Source organism: Labrus mixtus, chromosome 9, assembly GCF_963584025.1.
Source record: "Labrus mixtus chromosome 9, fLabMix1.1, whole genome shotgun sequence".
In the NCBI taxonomy this organism is placed as follows: Eukaryota; Metazoa; Chordata; class Actinopteri; order Labriformes; family Labridae; genus Labrus; species Labrus mixtus.
In genome coordinates this window covers 11,206,377-11,228,883 of record NC_083620.1, presented here as the reverse complement: position 1 = coordinate 11,228,883, position 22,507 = coordinate 11,206,377, and the positions used below count along the sequence as shown (strand labels likewise).

Genomic DNA, 22,507 nt, shown 5'->3' with positions numbered 1-22,507 from the left:
CCCTACTCCCGCCCTCAGAGGAGCGCACTATATCAATTGGTCACCAGAGAGCTCGATCAAAAGCAAAAAGTAATGCGAGGGTAAAAAAGTTGGGTAGACCTACTTTTAGTCTACCAATAACAATATAATGCACAAAAGGGCTTTTGAAACGTCATAGAAGAAATACCCAAAAATAGTGATTTGAAGCACTAAACCCTACAATAAATGTGAACATTCAATTGAGCTGTTATAATTATTTTTTAATAGGACTAGGTTAAAAATGAGTAACCCTAATGGATCAGGCATGTTTAACAGTTAGCCTAACTGTGCACATCAATTCATCAAGTCTAAAGGTTCCCAAAAATATTAACATTTTCAAAATACTTTATTTTAAATCATTAATAGATACATTGTGTAAAGTTTGCAAAACAAGGCTTTACAAGAAATTAACATGATACCTTCAGAATTACATTTGGTAAGTGTAAAAAGTGGCATTAAAATAAATGAGAATGATTTAAACTAATCAGAAGGTAATTGTAGTTTCCACATTCTGTGATCTTATGTCATATTAAGAAGTGAAAAATTCAACTGAGGAAATTGAACATTACGCTGGAATGCAGGCGTGCTTGTGGTACCTACGGTCTCTAAATGTACTATGGGAGGTAGAGCCTTCAGTTATCAGGCCCCTGTCCTTTGGAATCAGTCAGGCAGACACACTCTGTACTTTTAAGAATAGACTTTAAATAGTCCTTTTTGATAAATCTTATAGTTAGGCTTGGCACAGGTATGGACCAGCCTTGAGCTCCTACCTCTCTCTCTCTCTCTGTGCATTCACATCATATTATTAATCATAATTATTAATTATTAAGTCAATATCTGTAAATCTTAGTTACTAACCACATCTTCTCCTGGGAGCTCCTGAGCTCTCGTGTCTCATAGGTTCCTCGGGTTCGTTGGTGGACGGCCTGCCTGCTTGGACGCTCTAACCTTCTGCCTGCACCTTATCCAATATCCCCCTATCCCATTTTCCAAGCCCGTGGCAGTTTCTGCAGATGGTTGATCATCATAAGCCCGGTTTTGCTCAAGATTCCTGCCTCTTAAAAGGACGTTTTTTCTTGCCACTGTAACTTTGCCAAATGTTACTTCTGCTTATGATTGATTAACGTTGGGTCTTTGTAATATAACAATGAGTAAGGTCTTTTTACCTGCTCTTTTGTAATATGAAATAACAATGAGTAAGGTCTTTTACTTGCTTTTTGTAACATAACAATGAGTAAGGTCTTTTACTTGCTTTTTGTAACATAACAATGAGTAAGGTCTTTTACTTGCTTTTTAAGCTTTTTAAACTCTAACCTTAACCCGAACCATTCATGACACTATGCTTGATTTCTATCCTTTAAATATAACTTATTTTACTCCTAAATAATTGATATAGTAATATGTAACTCACTACATTAACCTCTCATTCATAAACAAAGACAAAAATCGTATTCAAAGACTACCGCAGTTTATTCAAGTTTTGTACAATAAATAATCACTTGTGATCATAAATATGGAATTTTTACATAAGGAAAGTAAAGAGCTAACATTTATAATAAAACTGGCCGTATTTCTTAAAGCTCCTGTGAGGATTTTTCCGTTTGTATCTATCTCGATGATCTTTGCGGAAAAAACATTAAAATGTTTAGTTTGTTGAGAATCATTCATGTAGAAAAAAAGGTCTGTTTTGTCAGCTTACAGTAAATTACTGTGTGTGATACCTGCCCCCCTGGCAGGGGTTACAGGCATTACAAACTACAATATAGATATCATTATTCCTCTTGCTGTTTGTCTAATTTGTTTTTGTAGGTCATAAAGAGGCATTATTATTGATTTCAGTCTGTCTCATGGCCAGCTAAAAACATCTCACAGGAGCTTTAATGTGATACAATAAATACATCTGAAGAACACAGTCACTTTCAAAGTAAAAATAAGTTAAGTGTCCTACATTATGCAGCGAGTTATATTAACTATAAATATGCTGGTTTAAGTGCTATGCTTAGAAGGATAATATCAGGCTCATTTGGAAAATAACTGAGAAGGTATCAAAGTATGAATCATGCAATACAAAAATAATTTACAAAGACTATGGGTAAAAAATGCCTATACTAATAATGATAATAATAATAATAATAAAGTAATAATATATATACTTATAATGCATCTTTCAAAACCAGAATTGCAAGGTGCCACACAGGCCAACATTTCAATACATGGGGGAAAACAACAAAGAGTAGGCAGTGATGTAAAAAAGTTAAAAATCCACAGTAAGATAAAATAAATTAAATTAATTATAAAAAGGTAAAGAAGCACACCAATTAAGAGAAGGCCCTTGGATGAAGGAAAGTGTTCAGCAACGATTTAAAAGTGGACACAGACTTGGCTCATAATCTGAGATCCTCTGGCAGGGAGTTGCAAAGCTTAGGGGCCAAAACATCTCAAACCCCCGTTACCTTTTGTCACAAGTCGAGATTCAGGAATGAACCAAACGTTCCTGCCAGAGGAACTCAGACAGAAATCAGGTGCGGTAAAATATCACAACAACAACATGGTGACTGACTGTGTAAGGCTTTAAAACTTAAAACTCAAACCTTAAAATGAATTCTAAAACTAACTGGTAACCAGGGAAGAGCACCAAGAACAGGAGTGATGTGCTTCTTCTGGAGGGAGTTATAAGCCAAGCAGCAACATTTTGTACAAACTGTAGCCTTTGAATGCTTCCCTCACTGATGCTAGAGTACAGTGCATAACAGTAATCAAGTCTGAGGGTGAGGAATGCATGAATGACCTTCTAAATCTAAACAAGAACGAAAGGATCTAACCTTGAAAACGAATCTGAGCTATCGTTGAAATAAGACAGCACCACTTTGGACAACTGAGTATTAAATGAGAGACTGGTGTCGAAGACCACGCCAAGATTTATGGCCTCTTCTTGTAAGTACATGGATAAGGGACCCAAACTGGACATAAGTGATCACTAGAGGTGGGGAAAAAAAGTCGATTTAAGTAAAAAATCAAGATTCTTATCTTCTGAGATTTTAAATCGATTCATAACTTTCAAAAATCGATTATTATTTTTTTGTGGCTAATCAGTCACTCCCTGCTAAGTGCTAAGGCTAGCTCTTAACTCAGTAGAATGCCAAATGGAGCAGCAAGAAATTCAGCCAGTCTCACAGATGACTGGAGTAGATCCTGAGTGTATACCAATTCAAAAATAGACTTTGAATCATGAAGCCAGAATCGCTTTGAATCCAAAATAGATTCTGAATTGAATCGTGCCCCCCAGAATCAAAATCAAATCAAATCGTGAGACATCCAAAGATTCCCAGCCCCTGTGACTGATCACATGACCAAAATAAGAATGAAAAAAATGATGGATGCTACAAAATAAATGCAGCATGGGCTCAGGTAACTTTCCCTTCATTTACAGAAGGACTGTTACCGAACATGAAGCGTTGTGCTCATATTACAAGCCCGTTCTTAACACACACTGTGGAAAAATACGATTATACGATACTGAGGTAGAAAAACTGCAGATCAGTACGTTTGGTATTCTTGTTGAAGAGTGAAAGCATCACAAACATACCGTGTAACATTTGACACAACGTTGACGTCCTTGTAACTTTACCAATGATCTCAATGGATGTCTGCTTACTGTAGCTCATGATTAGGACAATGATTTGTTCTCTTCTGTTTCTGCTCTCCATCTATTTGTCTTTACTACCTTAATGAAGCTAAGAAGGTTTATTTATAAGTTGACTTGACAAACCTGATAAGATAGAAACCTCTACTTTTGTATATCATGACTTTAACAAGTGTCTGAATAATATCCTATTAGTTTTCCTATTCTTAGATATATCTTAAAATAAGCCGGTTAACCATCATGTCTCTTTTTGAATAAAAGCCTTTGGATGCCATAAAGATGTAGTTTTAATTTGAATCAGAAAAATACAAAAACAAAACACACTTCTTAATCGTTAGCTAGTATAACTCTATTTTCAATTTTAAATAAGTCAAACTCTGAAATGGCTATACAGTGTTTTCATATTGAGACCGTGTTTAGTCTTGAAGGCACAAACTGTCTCTTCTTTATCAGGGGAGCAAAAACATCAGAGAAATGCAGCATCCCTTTGAACTAGGAATGAGGCCATAACACGCCTGAAGTCAAACGAGCATCTTTCAGGTAGAAGGAAAAAGTTCCCTGCAGACAAACTTGGATGTTTACGCCACTCAAATACCAAATCAGGTTAAAAAAAAAAAAGGTCCCATAACATGCATCCTTTTATAATACTGCAGTCCTCTATCTCAATATTTACCCTGTCAGAAAATAGTAAATGTAACAGGCACTTCATTGTTCTATGACACTTGGATTTGTGGAAAGACATCCAGGGTTAAATCTTCCTCATTTGGGTGTGATAGATCAAGATGGCAAATAAAAATATCAAGGGATCCCAGTGGAGATATTAATCAACTGTTCTGTACTCATGGGGCGCTGGTTGGCCCAGCATTAAAGTTGCAGGCCTGACGTACAGAGGCCGTAAACCTCTCCAGACAGCCAGGGTTTGAGCTCCTTTCCTGCGTGTCATTCCCCGGTCTGCTCAAAAATAGACTACAAAAAGCACACTGCGATTGCCCGCTGCTACCTACAATGCTTCAACAAAGTGTTGTACTGTTTCTGAACTTGTCAAGAGTGAGTCAATCAGCAGCAAGAACCCACAGTTTGATTTCAAAACAAACCGCAGACTGACAGTCGGGTCTTGATCCAAATGATGAGTCCTATAGCATTGACAGTTCCACTTCCTCGCACAGCAATGGCTCCACCTCTGGGATGCTGAGTGGTTTGCAGCTTTTGGCAGATTTGTTCTTCCTGTACATGATAAACTGGAGAGTCACCTGAACAAGTTAAGGCTCAAACGAAGACATACAGACATAGAATTCCTTTACAAGGAGTAGTTATGACAAACCGTCTCAAAACACACAGACGATGTCTTCTTAGCTAGTTCGTGACATTTTGGGAAAAACAACTATTTCCTTTCTTGCAATGTATTAGATGAGAATGTCTAATGTGATAAACAAGGTTACGACCTGCTCCCAGTTAGCACAGCATAAGACTGGAAGCAGAGGGAAACCTTGGCTCCAGTCTTTATGACAAGATACAGTAAACTAACCAGATGCTTTCTGCAGCCTTAAACAAATCGTTTGCAGTCAGTACTATATGAAAGAGCTTAAATGACAAGCCAAAGACAGTAAACATTTAGGATGTGTACAAATAGAAACACAGTTCATTGTTGAAGGGTGAACCTCATAACCATTTCACGTTTTCACATGCAGGTTTAAGATTGAACAGACTTGGTGGCTGTGAGTTGTGATTTAAAGGATACAAAGAAGTCGAGTAAGAGCACTCCCAGGCTGCCGATGAGCCAGGCCAGATGTTTGATGATGAAGGACTGTTTTGAGCCCCTCAGTGCAGGAAGGACAACGACGACGCTCAGCCCGTATGTCCCGTTACCCATCATAGCCAGGGCGAACAGCAGGTAGGAGGTGCCCTCTGTGGACTGTCGCTGGAACTGGATTACATACAAAGAAAACAGCATTTAATCAATGAACCAACTGCAGAACAGTTACCAACACTTGAGTTGTGAGCATTGTTTATGTTGTCAGAGGCTATAATGTCATCCAGCTAACCGCTGAGGTGAAAGTCACAATCAGAGAGAGGCTATGTACTGTTGGTTCACTGAAGTCCGCTGAAGTGACCATGAACAATGAGTTCATTCTATGAACTAGTCTGTAGCATTGCACATCTAACACTGTCCACATATTCTTCTGTGGTTTGTCAGTGTAGCTACAAATAAGCAGACAAAAAGCATTTACCCTCTTTTGTTTAACATTTTAACATTTTAATTTTGAGAGGCGATTTGAATATTCTGATGCAGCCAGTGAGATGAATGTGTAAGAGACTAAAATGTTGCCTGGCAACACAATGATAATACCCGTGCGTTTACTATATGGGCTCAAACTAAACTAGAAAACCAGCCAGTGTTTGCCATAGTATCACTGAGATGAATTATAAATAACAGTTATGGAAAATGGATAAGTAACTTTGGCATTAGAAAACCAAATCTGACTTGAAAATGAATCATAAGTCAAGGAAAATGTGTTTGTGTGTGTGTTTGTGTGTGTGCGTGTGTGTCTCCAGGAGTTTCTCCAGCATGGTCTACAGACTTTTAGATGATCCCCTCTGGTCGTTAATAGCTTTAGTCAAGCCATGCTGTTTCTTCAGCACAACTGCACTATTGTCTTTAACTTCTGCTTCTCATTTATTCACACATTTTGTGTGTATACAAATACACAAATCCTGCCCCCCTCTACAAACACACAAATTGAGTGCGTGTTTATGACTAATAGACAATAAGATCATTTTCCATGGACCCCCTTAGATCAGACACCGTGTCCAAGATCTCCCGTCGAGATGGCACTTCTCACATGTGTAGCCAGATGACAGAGAGAGAAGGACACATCGGACTTACATTTTTATAGAGCTGGGGGAAACGGGAGCAAAGGTAGAAGACTGATGCCAGGTATCCACAGATATAGCCGGTGATTTCCACTGATCTAGAGGTAGGAGGGCTCTGCGAGGATGAGGATACATAGAGGAATAGAGAGAGAAAGAGCGAGAAGGAGTGAGAGAGGAGTGAGAGAAAAGGGGAATGAGTCAAAAGGTTGCAATTCCAAATGGTAACTAAACAATTACAATCTCCCCTCAAAAAAGGAGACTAATATTTATTAATTAAGGCTTAAGATATCCAGGCAAATAATGCACCACACAAACAATAACCAATGCAAATATGTACAGTAGAAAGTGGACACAAGCCTACCTGGGTGTCTAAAGTTGGACTGTTATCTATGAGGAGTTTGGGTAAAGCAAGGAGAATGATTGAAGCAGCGCCACACCACATGAAGCACATCCACTTCAGAAAAGGGCTCTCTAGGGTACACACAAACACAACACAAAGAACAAACAGTGAAGGCACACAGTACAAATAAGACAAATAATAAAATCCAACTATTTGCATTAGCTGATACTCAGTCCACAGCCTCATACATAGAGTTTCTACAAATTGTTCTACTCTAAGTAGGAGTCATGAACTATCTAAATGAGTTCATGTTAACCACTCATAGATGTATGACTGCTTTAACTGTACCTGTCATGTCTACAGTAAGTACAGTTAGGTGGCTCTTTTATTCATTTCATAGTAGAGAAACATGATTTTTCAGTTCCTGTTATAATCCCACATCATGTTGTTAAATGTCTGTTTTAGGAATCGTTCATTAGCAGGTTTACGTTTCGTTAAGGAGGATTTTTTATCAACATAATCTCAGTTTGTCTGAGGGGATGATTATTATCAAACCATGAAGATAGAACTTGACTGATTTTTTTTTTTTTTTTTTTACTTTTTGTGAAATCTGCCATCAAAAATAACACCAGATTCAGCTTTTTAAAATCAGTATTATTACCGTCTAAAGTATTACATTAGAATTCATTCCAGAGTTGCATTTTTAGATATCTTGTGTATCGTCTAGATCACTGGTACCTAAAGTGTGGGACAGGACCCCCCAGGGGCTACGGGCCACCAAGAGGGGGGGACGTGAGATGCTTTCCAAAAAACGAATACAATTTTAAAATAATTAAAATTGTGTTTTTCAACAATTATTGTAAAAATATATACAGAAGTAGTTCAGTTTCAAATAAAATCCTATCATTAAGGTAAAAAAAAATATATGGAATGAATGTGTAAAAATACATTACATACAGAAACATTGTAAGGGCTTACTTCTGCTGGAGCTGTTCTTGATCTTATAGTAGAGAAACTGAGAGACGAGGATCAGGTCTGTGAAGATGTAGAACACCACTGTGACCACCTGAAAAAGGGATAGTTAAGGGAATTCAAAGGTTATATCATGTCTATTATGGGTAGAAAAGTGTTAATTTGCCTGTGTGTGTGCATGAGAATAACCTTGTGTAGGTGCTTGGGTTTGCCTGTTGTACTCCAGTGAATGTGCAAAGAAGGATGCATATATGTTCCATTAATGCTTTTGAGCTCATTTATCCGGCAGGTTTCTGTGATCATCGTTTGGGACTCACTGCTGCTGTTGAACTATTTGACTCCAACTGCTACAATTAGAAACATTTTACGACTATGATGTCATTTTAAACATAAGCCTGTAACACCTATTGTTGTTTTTGTGTGAGAATGTATCCCTGTCTGTCTATTTGTCTCTATCCATCTCTCTTTCTTATTCTCCCTTTGTCCCACTTTCTTGGGCCACCCAGTCGATGCAGATGGCTTTTAACCTACGAGTGTGGTGTGTGTGTGTGTGTGTGTGTGTGTGTGTGTGTGTGTGTGTGTGTGTGTGTGTGTGTGTGTGTGTTTGCATGTGCGTTTACCTGGATGGGAAGCTGGCTGGTGAGGTAGCAGCCCGCAAAGCTGGTCAGGTCTCCACTGAAGAGGAAGATAAGAAAGCCAAAAGACATGGCCTCCTCTACTTTACCATTCCTATATGCCTCATAGACCTGCCTATAGACATAGACAGAAACAAATAAGATCAAATTAGTTCCATAATCACAAATGCTCTTAAAAAAAAAAAAAAAATGAGTACAGTGGGTGAGGTTGTTTTCTTGTAATTTTTGTATGATTTCCAGTTACTTTTCAATGTTAAAAAATGACAAACTAAAAATAAATCAAACATGAAATATTATGTGGTGGACCAAATTATAATAAGTAATTGTTGTTAACCAAAATGACAACAATTGCATATAAACACATTGATTCTAACACGGGTCTTTTTTTGTCCCACTAATGGAAAAGTGTGGGTTCCAATCACACATGCACCTAAGGGGGGAGTATTACTGAGCACCGAGTTCTACCTCAAACTTTAACACTTGGTGAAGACAATGAAATCACAGTAGCTTTACTACTTACGGCAAAGTGGACAGCAGAAAACAGAACATGGATACCAGTCCTATCACAACGCTGCAGTACTCCCACACATTATCCACACACTCCTCCAGCAGGTACAGGATCCACGGTGTCCCGTTGACACACACAGGCCGGCCCACAGCTGGAACTGTCAAGTTAACTCCGGCCACGTCCACACTCTTCCTGGGGAAGCCCGCGGTGGCCATAGCGAGGTACAGGCTGCTTGACTAGCTGCAGGCGCTGCCTCCAGACAGTAAGTAGATGTGTGTTTATACTGGCAACAAGAACCAAACCTGATGAAAGCCGGTATGACACACCTACCTACCTCATAAAATACATGTGTGGAGATGACATGTTCTGTCATTTGACGAGTCTGCAAGACAGTAACAATAGATCAAAATATCAGGCATGGGCAGAGTAACATAAAACAAATAAACAATGACACCAGCCAGATGATGTGTGCAAATGAAAAGTGTTAAAAAACTGCGTTAGAGTAAATCAGAAATGATTAATAATGCCCATACTTCCCCAAACCACATCTGTCTATTTTTTTAAAACTCTTAATCTGCTTTTGCTTTTCCAATTGGTCAAATCACTGTTCGGGAAAATTTGCATTAGACTTGGGGATAAAAGATGCTAACAATCAGAGATGGACAAAATCTGCTCTTCTATTAGCTTCCACTCACCGGAAGAAGTGGACTCGATGCAGATTACAGAGTGTTTGTGGATCTGCGTACAGCTCATCGACATCCCCGCACATTCCTGTCTAAGTATTTCCATTAAAAGAACAATACTGATTAGCTACTTCTCAATGTTGTCATTCATCGCTCGTGGTCCCAGTGTCAAAACATCCTCAATGACATTACTATATCCTGTGAAGCCCTTTCAAAATAATACCCTGACAGACTATTTTTTTTATATATAAAAAGACCTTCTTCACTCATCAGCAAATGGACAATAATGAAAGATAACCAGTACAGTCACAAATGTTGGACAGCTATTTAATTGAAGTATATTTTAAACTCACAAAAGGCTTACACACCTAGCTCTGGCTCTTAAAAAGGATGCTTCCATGAAGAAGTACGACAAATTGGTTTATTCTGTTCTTAGTAAAATGTAAAATATAGTTTAAAAAGACAGAAGATATTCAACTTAAATGTTTTCATGGCATTATTATATTACAGCTGTTTGTGCTTCTGAGAAAGATAACATATAGCTTTAATTCATCAGACATGCCTAGGAATTTCAAAACGTGCTCTACTTTTCTCTCCTTTTTTTCAATTATGATTTGATTTCAATCTAAAAGTCCCAATAGTCAATGGGGATTTTCATTTACAAACTTAAAAAGCCTTGGAAGCGCTTGGAAGTAACTAATTATGTGCTTTTATTTTGAAGGCTTTGGATTCTCCACCAATTTTTATTACCGGTACACTGGTGTGCCGGAAACTGCACATCTCAGATCCAGATGGATAACTTGTGTGAAAATGTCGCCACCTACTGATCACATGGAGGAATTGTCAGTGCGTTCTTACGGGAGCTGATTTAATGGATAAATATGGCTGTCATACATCATACACTCATAATAATTCATAAAATCTAAAACAATAGTGTGAAAAATATATATATTTTTTGGTAGAACCCTCATACAATGTCTTATATTAGCCTGGATGTATGTGCTGTTTTAATTGTAACAATGCCACTACTGCTGTTCTGCCAATAAGCAACCACTACTTTTATAACTGATGATATAAATCACTCCAATAATTATAGAATCATTTTTTAATTTTAATTTTATTTTTATAACTTACAGCTATTTTTTCCAGGACCATCTGTTGTTTTTACAGAAACAGGCAAATCTATCTATTCCTCTTAGCTATCAACTTGCTGATGGTAGACCCATTATGGCACTCAAGAAAATATTAAAGAGGCCTAGATGTAAGCTGGGAGAAGAGATTTGAAAAAAAACTTGGTTTAGTCATTATATCTGATCACCATCCGTGTATCTCTCAATCCCAGTGGTACCATGCTGCTTTCAATGTCTTATTGTAAATGTCGAGGAGGATTGGATCAGAATTTAAACTATTAAATGGCAACAAAAAAAAACCCAAATAATAATAAAAGAAATATGTTAGAGTATACAGTAATTAAGTGTCGGTTCAATGTTTATTTTTTTAAATATAAAAACAAACCCTTCATTGTCCCTGTGAAATGAAATTTGCTGTGCCTGTGCATCTCTAAAAACAAAAAAGAACATCACATGCATTCTTCATCACACATGTCCATCCATAAAAGCTTTAAATAAAAAAGGTCAAAATAAAAGTATTGAGTGGAAAAAGCCTACTCAGTGCAGTCATCAGTGCTGTAGGACATTTGAGTATTATTGCACCGTAGAAGAATATTCAGCTATTGCACATTAAATGGTATTGTACCATGATTTTAATTGCGTGTTTAATTTCATTGCATAATGTTTATAATTGCACATTCAATGTTATGCACAATAATTAGTTAATTAGTACTGCACATGAACTGGTATAGCGTCATAGGCTAAATATTATTGCACGAGAGATGTTATAGCATCATACATATTGCACATTAGATATTTTACACCATGAATGTTATTGCACATAAAATGAAATTAGGACATCAATAATAGGCTACAGCACATCAAGTATTTTACACAACATTTAACTGTAATTAGCGATAGCCTACTAGCCTTACTGCCAGGGGCGTCGTAGTGGGGGGACAAGTGGGACTGACTACCCAGGGCCCCAGTGGGGAGGGGGGGCCCTTCATGGGCCTGAAATAAAAATGTATTTCTTATTTCGCTTTTTTCTCTAAGTTATAACCGCAATAAGATAACTAAAATTGTCTGAATAAATAAACAAACATTCAGAATTCCTTTCTGGAAAAAATGTGGAGTCTGTCTCAAAGGCCCCTCTCCCCCCCTGCTTCAACTGTCTGAAAGGCGTGTATATTACAAAGTTTAAGTTATTTTTAAACTATGAGGAAATATTACAGTGATTATTTATCTTCCATTTTCAGGGTGTAAAACAAAGCATAGTTGTTCAAAGTTTTTACGGGTCATTTGTAGAGGTGCGGTGATAGACATTTTCCGGGTTAGTTTGGGCCGTGGTAGGGGCCCAATGTGAGATCTTTTCATGGGGCCCGGAGTTCCTGGAGGCGCCCCTGCTTACTGCTAAAAGTGCGTGACCACATTTCAGCTGCTTCGTTAATTTACAAAAGTCATGCAAATCACTATATTTTCCTGAAGTACTTGAAGGCAGCAACCTGTCCCTCCCTTTATGCACCTGTTGAGTCGCGCGCTCTCATCGGCCGCACGATGGCGCGCTTTCCAATGGTGGCGGCGGTTCAAGTCTTTCTCTAAGGGGGAACTTGCAGCCGTACAGGGGTAATTTCTGTTGCTATGTGCCGCTTCTTCACCGCGGTTTGGAGGTAGGCTACTGAACAAAGATACTCGAAGTCCAGGTGCCCTCGTCATGCACGGAGCAGGTAAGCTTTTCGACGCTGTAGGTGCTGATAGGAAATGAATCGCATTTTTTTTTTCTTCATGTTGCATGTTATTCTGTATTGTGGACAGGACTCGTTGCCGGGCTCAATGCATGCTTTGCCACCCACATTCCGTGATGTCGGGAAAGTTGACTGGATTAGGTGAAAGCTTTTTTTGTCAGAACAATGATGTGCTTTCCTAGAGGTTCACTAAAACATTTAGTAGGCTAAATATAATATAAATGAGAAGAGACTACTCAGGAAAGAGCGCAGGTGCATCCGGATAACATGGGGTACCCTAATCGTGGGCTTATTGCTCTATCTGAAATCTATCACAGGGTTAAATAGTGTACTTTGATAACAGGTGTATTTACAGACTGAACAGACTGCTGTAAGGAATGACTACGCCTGTAGAGGCTGAGCTTAGAATAGGCTACAGCCAAACGTCATTTTGGGGAGTATTAGGTTAAGTTTGGTTGAAACATTAGTAATTTGCCACTTACACCAGCCTTACTTCCTAGACCCCCCCCCCCCTCTCTCTCCCTCTCTCTCTCTCTCTCTCTCTCTCTTTCTCTCTCTCTCTCTTTCGCTCTCTCTGTGTTTCGGTGTAAATACAGTGGAATGTGCTCTCAAGAGCTTGAAAGGCAAGTTCAGTTGCATAACTTACATTTAGTCTGTGCATTTCTTCTCTTAATTCTCTCTCCAAGTCGAAATCCACTGTTGCTTCATGCCTCTTGTGAGAATTCAGAGAGGGAGGGGTTGGGGGTGTGACACTCCTCAAGGTCACAGACAGACAGATGCTGATGTCCCGGGAAGGAATTATACTGTCTGGATTGTAAAAAGACTAAAGGAACACTAGTTGTATAAAAAAAAGAAGAAAAAAAAGTATAAAAAATACATTTTCGTCCACAGTTTAATTTAAACCACAATGTGTGTGCAAAAATGTTGCTATCTTTATTCTAAAACTGCAATTCATCCATGTTCTCATTCATTTCCTTTCATTCCTACCCTGCCAAATCTGGCATTTTCTTGGATGAAGCCGTCTGTCCTTTGCAGGGGAGGACACATATGGAAACTATATATGACTTTGCGTTCTTATTTCCAGCCTGTAATGACCTAAGAGCATACCTAAGAGCATACCTAAGCGCAGGTACTTTATTCTTGATTCAAAGTATTTGATTTGTCATGTGACTTGTGTTATCTTGGAACTAGCAGACTCTGTCAGTTTTTCTATAAAACGATGGCTAAACGCAGTTTAAGTGGGATTATCTCTTGTCCATCGCTGCATTTCCATGCGCTGAAGACATAGGACTATATACATGGCAGGAGAAAGCATGAATTAATCGTACACTTAATTACTTATTTAAACCATATACTCACCCAGGAAGCGGGACATCTTGGTGATGATTTCTAAACTTAGAAACGTATTAAACATGCATTTAGTTTAGTATATTTGAAAGCAGCTCACTTTAAAAAAAAAAACATTTTAGGCACTGAATTTATTCCTTTGATCCTTCACTCTTGGGTCCAACCTATGTGCTCTGTTCAGCAGCTCTCAGGGAAAGGGTCTGAGTTTGGGCCGGAAAAGGCAGTGGGGAGTAATGAATAATGAATGGTTTAGAAAATCTGCGTGAATTTGGCAGTAATGCACTACTCCGACCAGCACTCTCCCTCTCTGCTATGGAAATCCTCTCAGCAGTTAGGAGTCTCACAGCTCAGAAAAGCCACACGTCCTTGCTTTGGGTCTGGTTTACTGCCATTTGACACAGTTATGCCTGCAGAGACACATGCACACACTTACATCCACAAGTATGAACACAAACACACACTAAAGGCCGCTTAAATCAGTCTAGAGACCTTCCACTCAAAGGGGATTTTCTTTTGGTGATGACATTTTTTTTTTTGCCTGTCTGGGACTCAAATTAGTTTCACCCATGAATCCTGCACAGTGGTTCCCAAAGGATAATTTGTGTGACCGGTCTGGATTATAGCTGAGAGTTTGAATGGTGTATGGCAGCATTCCTGTTGAAGAAGAAACAAATGAATGGAAGTATAAAAGAGTAAGACAGATCAAATTAAACAACATAATTAGTGGAAGATACTCATAGCAAATGGAAGATACTCATAGCACAAATGTCATTGATGAGCTCATTAACAGGCCACACATGCACAACACAAGTCAGTCAGTGTGTCAGTACTATCTTTAACTTATTGCTTTGCTACTTAGACCATGTCTTCTCATTCTGCATTAGTTACTGTGGTATTCATGTGTGTCAGATTTAGTGCTCCTGTGGTCTGGTTCTGGTTTCCCTTATCAGGTCGATGGTGCCCGCTCTCATGAATGAGTGAGAGAAAGAGTTTTTTGGCCGGTGTTTTCCCTCTCTGTCTCTTGCATATTTACAAGTCTTGTCTTTATTTATTTCCCAGTGACTTCAGCGTCTTTTACAGTAGCTATTTTCTCTAGCTCCTGACTTACTCTAATTCCCCAATCTGCACTGCACAGCTGCATTACTGTAGGGCATAAATAATGAAGAACCCCCCCCCCCCACACTCCCACAAACAAACACACACAAACACTATATTAAACAGTTCACTCCAGTATGTTGATAAGCTAAAACTTGGGGCGTCTATCATTCTTAACTTGAGTTCTTTGCAGCAGTGGGGATCTTTTTCTAAAGTCAGCAGGGAATGTCTTCTTTGCCACTTATTCATCTTACTTATTCATGAAATTCATGGCATCACTTACATAACCGATTGGCCCAGTTATAGAAAATACTATCAACCTAAGCAGCTTTTTATCAAAGTATCACAGACAATAGATGTCTGATGGGGATTTGTCAAAAAAGTTATCTGAAGACCCAAACATGAGGTATTACAGACGAATGTATTGTTTTCGTTTTAATTCCCCTGTTAGCTAATTATCTTTGAGGACTTTTGGACCTTTTGCATTATATAGATGGAACTATTATTAAAATGAGCATGTTCATGCTTATGTCTCAATGTGTTTACTATTTAGTTTTCAACATCGTTCAAACATGTACTCTCAATGGAAAAGTAAGTGCGTTTCATAGGGGAAAAACTAGTCATGGAAGCAAGGTGAGTGTATAGTTTTACTGTTCACACCAGCTCATATTTCTCATTTGACTATTAGGTCAAAGATTCCAGGATAGCCTAAAACTTTCCCCAAAATATCATAAATCTTTGACTACAGTTGGATCTTTAACCATGCAGCTTTCAGTTTTGGGTTTGCAGTTTTGTGCCTTCTGTCTGCATATAAAACTAAATGATCAAAGTGAACAGTGCTTGCTACAACAAAGATAATATGTCATCTTTACAGTATAGTTAAAGCGACAGAAGATCCCAGTAGCCTCAAAGATAGCAAACTGTAGGCAGTTGGGGATGCGTATCTTTGTCCTAATGGTGTGAGATGTGGAACTTCAAACACTTTTTTGAATAGCAGCTTTCCAAAAAGGTTGAGCCTGAAACTACTCCAAAATCCCTCCTCCTCCTTCTCCTACTTCTCTCTCAAATCCACATAATAACTATGTGCATAAGTAAAGACTGAAAAATAGAAAAAGCAATCGACCAGGAACTTCATTTAAGTGTGGCATAAAGAAAGAGAGAGAGAAAGAAAAGATGAGAAATATTAAATCCACATTCTGCTTCTCATTTTATATTCAGTCAAACAAAAAGGAGTAATGCAGAGAGAACAGTGGAATTCAGGGCTTTTCTGAAGTCCCTCTGTAGTCCCTTTCTGTTTCTCCATTTCACCCTTTCTCAAGTATTTGTATGAGTCTCTCTGTGTGAGTCTGCGTGTGGGTCTGTGTGTGAGTCTCTGAGTCTGTGTCAGACTCTCTGTGTGTGAGTCTCTGTGCTGTCTTGCAGGTGCACCTTACTCAGAAGGATAGGGCTGACTGAGCTGAGAGAGAGAGAAGGGGAGGGACTGGGTTAGATGTGTGGTGGTGGTCTGTCTTATAGGTCATACAAAAGAGCCAGTGTTTCCTCTCTCTCCCTCTCTGAGAGCACTGAGTGAAGACAGTAATAGCAGTGGAGGAGGAGAGTGAGGCCCTTCGGTCACATTGTCCTCACATAGCCCTCCCCCCCTCCCCTCTACTCCCCCCCCCCCCCCCCCCCACGTAGGCCCCCCTGCAGCAAGTACACCCCATGTCACCCCTCACCCAGTGGCCCACTCACACAGATCTCTTGCAACATGTGGGTGCCTGCTGGAGCTTTACATTCAGCTGAATGTCACTTTAAATTATTGTCAAAGTATTTTCAAAAGTATTTAAAAGAAAAATACTGACAGCAAGTGAGATGAAAACACTTATACTCCTCTGAAAACTGTGAAGTAGTTAAAGTGTGTATCATAAAATACAAGTAAAGACCAGCCAATAAGACTGACTTTTAATGTGTGTGTGTGTGTGTGTGTGTGTGTGTGTGTGTGTGTGTGTGTGTGTGTGTGCACGAGTGTATGTCTGTGTGTGAGTGTGTGTGTGTTTAAAGGCCACATTCCTGAGCTAGCTGAGCCGTAGCTGGGTGATTAATAGTAACTAGCTGATTGTTTAAGAAGTGAAATTCCTCAGTCCCATTTTTTCCTCTGCTATTACACACACCTGTATGCACACACACACACACACACACACACACACACCAGGCCGCTCAGTCACTAAGTCACTCAGGAGGGTTGTGACATAGTGAGAGCAGGGAGCAGGATATGATACAGTAAATGAACAACAGTTCTTTGGGGAGGCGAGAGAGGATGCATGTAGAGTATACTTCACTGCATTTAGAGCTGTTCAGGTGTATGTGTGTAATAAGAGTGCATGTGAGGCATTCAGGTAGAATAAAGGCATGTCAGTATGAGTATTGTCTAAGGGTTACACAGAGAATTTAGGACAGCGAAACATTATCCACCTCTCTCTGTCTGCCTCTCTGTGTCTGTCTGCTCCTCTGACGCTCTCTGTCTCTTTTTCTGTCTGAGTGTGAATGTGTCCAACTGTCATTCCTCCTTTTCTCCTGGTGATGCCGGTTTTTTTTTCTCTTTTGTCACTTTTTTTTTGTTTCCATCCCCTTATCTACTCTCTGAATTTGTGCAATTCTTGATTGCCTGATAAATATACATCTTAGTGCCCCCATTATTTATTGGTTGGGGGATATTAAATCTCTGCTATGTTTAATGCAATACAGGTTAGCAGCAACGTCACAATGCAGCTCAAAAAAAATTCAAACACATATTAAAGTCTCTCATAAAGTTTAACCTTTAATTGAGGAAGATTGATTGCTGGACACTTGTATTAAACTGCATTGGTACCAAATATGTTTTGTCATTCTGGTCCCAGCAGCCTGGCTTGGACCAATAAGAATTCCTGATGTGGTATCCCGGCAATGGGCGTGTTTCCATGGCAGTCACCAGCTTGGCAGGACCGATAGCGGTCTCCCAAGTGCCATGCTTTGTGCCATCCTTTGGTGTAGCCTGTGCCGGCTGCAGTGTGACTTCAGAGAAACATTGTGAGAACGAGTTGACGTCTGATTGTACAGAGAAAGGGGACGCAGGGAGCAGACAATGACACAGATACATATGCTTAGCTGTTCATCTTCTGAAAGCAGGCAACAGACAAGCTGGGTGGCTGCTTTCAGGACTGTATGTGTATGTCTTGAAATATATTTCTAGCATGGGTGTGTGTGTGTGTGTGTGGTTAAAGTCCCCTCTGCCCTTCCGGTTCCCCATGTAGTGTTAATGCTTTAATGTTTGATTGAGTTTCACAGAAACAGAAATAATGATTAACACAGTGCATTTGAATTTACTGAACTCAAACTCCATTCATAACACTTAATGTCTTTCTCATTGAACCATGAGATTAACTACAGTCATTATGAACAATTTCATTGTAGTGTTATCAATACTTAAAAACATATTAAGAAATGAAAACTCATTTTTGGATTCATTCCAAGAAGTACAAGATTGTTCAAGTAAATTCTGTTTTGAATTTTGAAAGACATGGGTTATAATTTAAATACCGATCACATGGTCTAAAATACACTGGTCAAGCAAAGGAACTTCACCAACCGACAGTCACCCAACACGTCACTGAGGCTGTACGGTTAAAGCAAACAACTGTGAACTAGAAACACATTCCCAGGCAGGCATGTGTGAGCGGATGTGTGTGTGTGAGTTTTTGTTGTTGGTCTAGTCTGTAGCAGCTTTGTCAAACATTGCCAAGGAGTCAATTAGTTCACATTTACAATATTACATTTTAGCTCATCCTTACTGTTACTACAGAGGTCAACAGAAGAAAATAATAATGTAAAAGTGTAACATAGTTTTCGGGAAAGGGATGGAAACGTAACAACCCTAAAATCTAACCTGGCTGTAGACTTACATTTTACTGAAATATTGAAGGGTGGTTTCAGTCTACGTTTTTGCTGCTCCTTATTTTTATCTTAATGCTACTGCTCTATGTGCCTTTGAATGGTCCCCCTTAGAAAACTGAAGGTTTTTTAAGTTGAATGTGAATTTTCAATAAAATCTTTGGAAGAATGTATGAATGTAATTAAAGTTATGTTAATCACTCCCATCAGATTGACTTACATCCCCTTTGTGACTATTGTGCAAATCGGTCTCATGCCCAAAAATGCCTGTTTAACCCTCTGCAGCTTCTCTATCTGGGGCATAACATTATTTTGTGTACTGTATGATTACACCAGGTATTTCTATTTAGTTCATCTAATTTTCTCTTTCCAACTCTCTCCTTCAGGACAGCCGTAGAAAGTCTGCCTTCTCCAGAATATGCCTTGTCTCCATGGTAACAGGCCACCGGCAGACCCAGAAAAGCACTGGGCCAAACTCTTCAACGCTTGTCCAACTAACCTGATCCTGGACTGTACTGAAGAGGAGATAAACCAAAATTCAAACGACTAATGTTTCTTACAAAAAAAATGTGACTCCTTGTGGTCATTTTGCCAATTCTGCACTTTCAAAGGACCTAAAGCCTTAAATAGTGCCTGTGTTTTAAGATGATTTAATTTGAGAAATTTTAATTTCCAGTCTTCTACTTACAATGCAGAGGACACTGAATATTCTATAAGTGGTCCTATAAAACCAAGAGCAACGCTTTTTTTTAAAGTTTTTTTTTTCATGGATCATCATGCAAGGGATATTCTCAATTAAGGGATCTTAAACTGGGCAGCACCAGTCCTAGCTGGTCCGAAAGGAGTCCTAAACCAGGACAAGGATGCACCAACTGTTCAGCCGGGTGCTGGGTCAGAGGGATCTGTCTAGAGCAGGCGATCTATTTTCTCTGGAGGACACAGAGATCAAAGACTGTCTGTCCCAGGCTCTGGACCAGATCAAGGCCATCTCCTGCTCACAGGTTAGTAGACATGTTTAGATAGGCAGGACCAGCACACATATTCTGTTATTCAAATGTTAGAGGGCAACTGTCAGTTTAGTGAATTATTCATCTTATCCATAATTCATCTTTTTGTCCTTGATTTGTCATTGTATACATAATGTTGCATTATCTTACTGTCTGCTGGCTGACAGGACTATTTGACCAATGACAATGACCAGGCAGTGGTGGAGATCTGCATAACACGGATCACCACAGCCATAAGGGAGACGGGCTCTATTGAGGAACACAGCAGGGCGCTGGTGGGGCTTTGGGAGTCGTGCCTGGAACATAACCTCACCCCACAAGGTGAAAACACAGAGGACACACCCCATGCCAAGATAGCCTCAGACATCACCAGCTGTATCCTGCAGGTATGAACATTCTCACCCACTCTCTAGACAATGTTTTTTTTTTTTTTAAGTTTTATTAAACTGATAGTTAATTTTGTTTTTTTCTGAAGCACAAACTATACAGTACTTACCGTTACATATACCTTTGGACACTTTTCTGTGTACTCACATAGTGTAATGTGTCCACACAGTGGCACAAGTGTGGCACAAGTTTTATTTCACAGATGATGAGTTCATTTGAATATCTAGTATACAGAAATGCAGAAATGAACTCCACTGAAAATACGTCTAAACTGTGAGTGTTTAGAGCATTTCTCAACAGTTGTATTCCTTTAAATCAAGCAATGACTGCAGACCAATGTGTACAGCTGTGCAGGAGGAAGAGAAGTGGAAAGTGAGGCATAAATCTTAACACCCATCATGAAACATATCCAAACGTGGATTTATGCTATTAAGATCAAATATAGTTATATAATCAGAACTGGGGTCTTTTAAATGTAAATTTAAATATTGCCTACGTTTCCCATTAGACCTCCAGTGCGAAAAGGCTTAAAATTAGAGAGACTCTCTCTCTTTTCCTCTCCTTTACTTTTTTTCACCCTTTTCCATTTCCTCTGGGAATAGGAATGTGCTTAATACCAGTGTAATGAGACTGATTCTTCATGAAAGGCACGCACACACACGTTGAGGTGAGACTAAAAGTTCTGACAGCTCTGACGGCGGCTCCCAGCTCTGATGTCCTGACTCCAGCAGCACTTCTCTCTCTTCACTCCGTTGCTGTTTCCTTCTTTGATCTGTTTCTCTCCTGATATCTTTCTACCTATTTAGCCTGCCTCACAATGTTCTGTCATACCTTGTCTTACCCTCAGACTATCTTTATCTCTCCTCTGATCTCTCCTATCCTATTTGTCTTCTTGCTGTTTGGAATCCACAGATGCACAGACACTCTTCCTGGCCTTCCACTGAAACTCCCACAGACAGTACAGAAGTGAGCAACAGACTGAAGGGAGCATTATTTTTATTTGCACAACACACACTCATGTATGTGCACACAGATTTCTGACTTATGACAGCATCTTAACTGTTTTGAGATGGGCTGTTTCATCGGTGCAGTGCTGACATTACAGAGCCTCCCCTCATCAGATGAAATTATACATAAATCTGTGCATACACACACACGAGGAACCTGGGAAGGCACGCACCCCTGGGAAAAACAATTCTTATTCAAATTAGGGCCTGTGATTGTATCCAAATAGTTTGATGGATCATCCTGATTAGGAAATAATCCAGTTTTTGTGAATTTGTTGTCTGCACTGCCACCATGTGGTTGGAAGTAGGTGGGACAGATAAAGAGAGAGAAGGACTGTACAGCATTCTAAAACTCTTAACAATACATATTGGATTCAGGGTATTCTGGAGTAGAATCAGAGAAGGAAGGTTGAGATTAATAGTGGGTGCTCAGGAGGGATGGGTGCTAAAAACTGGTACTTTTTGTCAGTGTGTGACTGGGTAGGTGTGACCTGCTTTGTAAAAAGCGCTTTGAGCTATGCAAGCTCAACTCCATTTACCATTTGAAACATAAGCATAAAATAAATGCGTTATTAGGCAGAAATTTCATGTTGGCTTTTATGCGAGGTTTGTGAATTAGGTCAAATTCAGACCACTTAATTCAGGTGTTAAAGCAGTGAACTGAATTCTCTCTTGAGATTCATGTTTTACATTTAGACATCTTTCATGTCATGTCTATTTTTTATGCCAAATAATGAAGATTAGTATTCATAAGATTATTAATAGATGTTATCAGTAAGCAGTATCCATATCAATATATCGATAAAATCCTTACGAAATACCCATCTCTAGTGCTCTGTGGATTGTATTGTCATATGGATGCAGTAAATATACACCATGAAACAAATATAAAGGAGAATTCTCACTCTTACAGCAAATGTAAATCACAGCAAGACGAGTTTTAAGAGTGTAAATCTTCATCTTTCTCCCTTTTCCAAACAGACATCTGTAGCTTAAAATAAGCAAAGAAACAAAGGGACAATCTCTTTCCATGTTTTTGAGATGAACAGTACCAACAGAACCTGGGGCGCTGGATCAGTATCAAACACTTCCCCCCCATTTGTCTCACACACACAAATATACAGTATGTGCAGGTTCAAACAGACTTGCTCTCAGTGTGTCCTGTTGAGGGTGCTAAAGCCTTTCAAATCCCTTTCTCCTCAATCTTCTTTCTGTAAAATGTTCACAGGGACAA

General features: G+C 39.2%; 2 protein-coding genes across 3 annotated transcripts in view; one reads left to right on the top strand and one right to left on the bottom strand.

Annotated features, from left to right (window-relative positions):
* Nucleotides 1–1,469: 1,469 nt before the first annotated feature.
* Nucleotides 1,470–9,828, bottom strand: LOC132980248 (lysosomal amino acid transporter 1 homolog). Its single transcript, XM_061046261.1, has 9 exons — nt 9,683–9,828; nt 9,322–9,369; nt 9,000–9,236; nt 8,465–8,594; nt 7,851–7,938; nt 6,894–7,003; nt 6,546–6,647; nt 5,400–5,585; nt 1,470–4,911 (listed from the first exon to the last, which is right to left on the bottom strand). The coding sequence occupies exons 3-9, from the start codon at nt 9,200–9,202 to the stop codon at nt 4,795–4,797; spliced, it is 936 nt and encodes a 311-aa protein (XP_060902244.1). The 5' UTR covers nt 9,203–9,236; nt 9,322–9,369; nt 9,683–9,828; the 3' UTR covers nt 1,470–4,794.
* Nucleotides 9,829–12,377: 2,549 nt separating this feature from the next.
* Nucleotides 12,378–22,507, top strand: part of veph1 (ventricular zone expressed PH domain-containing 1) — a 70,523-nt gene continuing 60,393 nt past the window's right edge. Inside the window, exons 1-4 of one of the 2 annotated variants that reach the window (XM_061046245.1) lie at nt 12,378–12,506; nt 12,595–12,665; nt 19,259–19,873; nt 20,047–20,265. In XM_061046245.1, the coding sequence (XP_060902228.1) occupies nt 19,736–19,873; nt 20,047–20,265 (357 nt within the window). In that variant the 5' untranslated portion in view covers nt 12,378–12,506; nt 12,595–12,665; nt 19,259–19,735. The remainder of the gene's footprint in view (nt 12,507–12,594; nt 12,666–19,258; nt 19,874–20,046; nt 20,266–22,507) is intronic. The other variant, XM_061046246.1, reaches the window with a different exon arrangement.

Bases quoted from the DNA above. Each gene is read 5' to 3' on its own strand.
- LOC132980248 (XM_061046261.1), bottom strand. From the start codon at position 9,202: ATGGCCACCGCGGGCTTCCCCAGGAAGAGTGTGGACGTGGCCGGAGTT. The intron at 8,595-8,999 runs GTAAGTAGTAAA...CTATGTCTATAG, and splicing joins TTTCTGCTGTCCACTTTGCC to GCAGGTCTATGAGGCATATA. The intron at 4,912-5,399 runs GTATCCTTTAAA...TAACTTGTTCAG, and splicing joins TGCTCTTACTCGACTTCTTT to GTGACTCTCCAGTTTATCAT.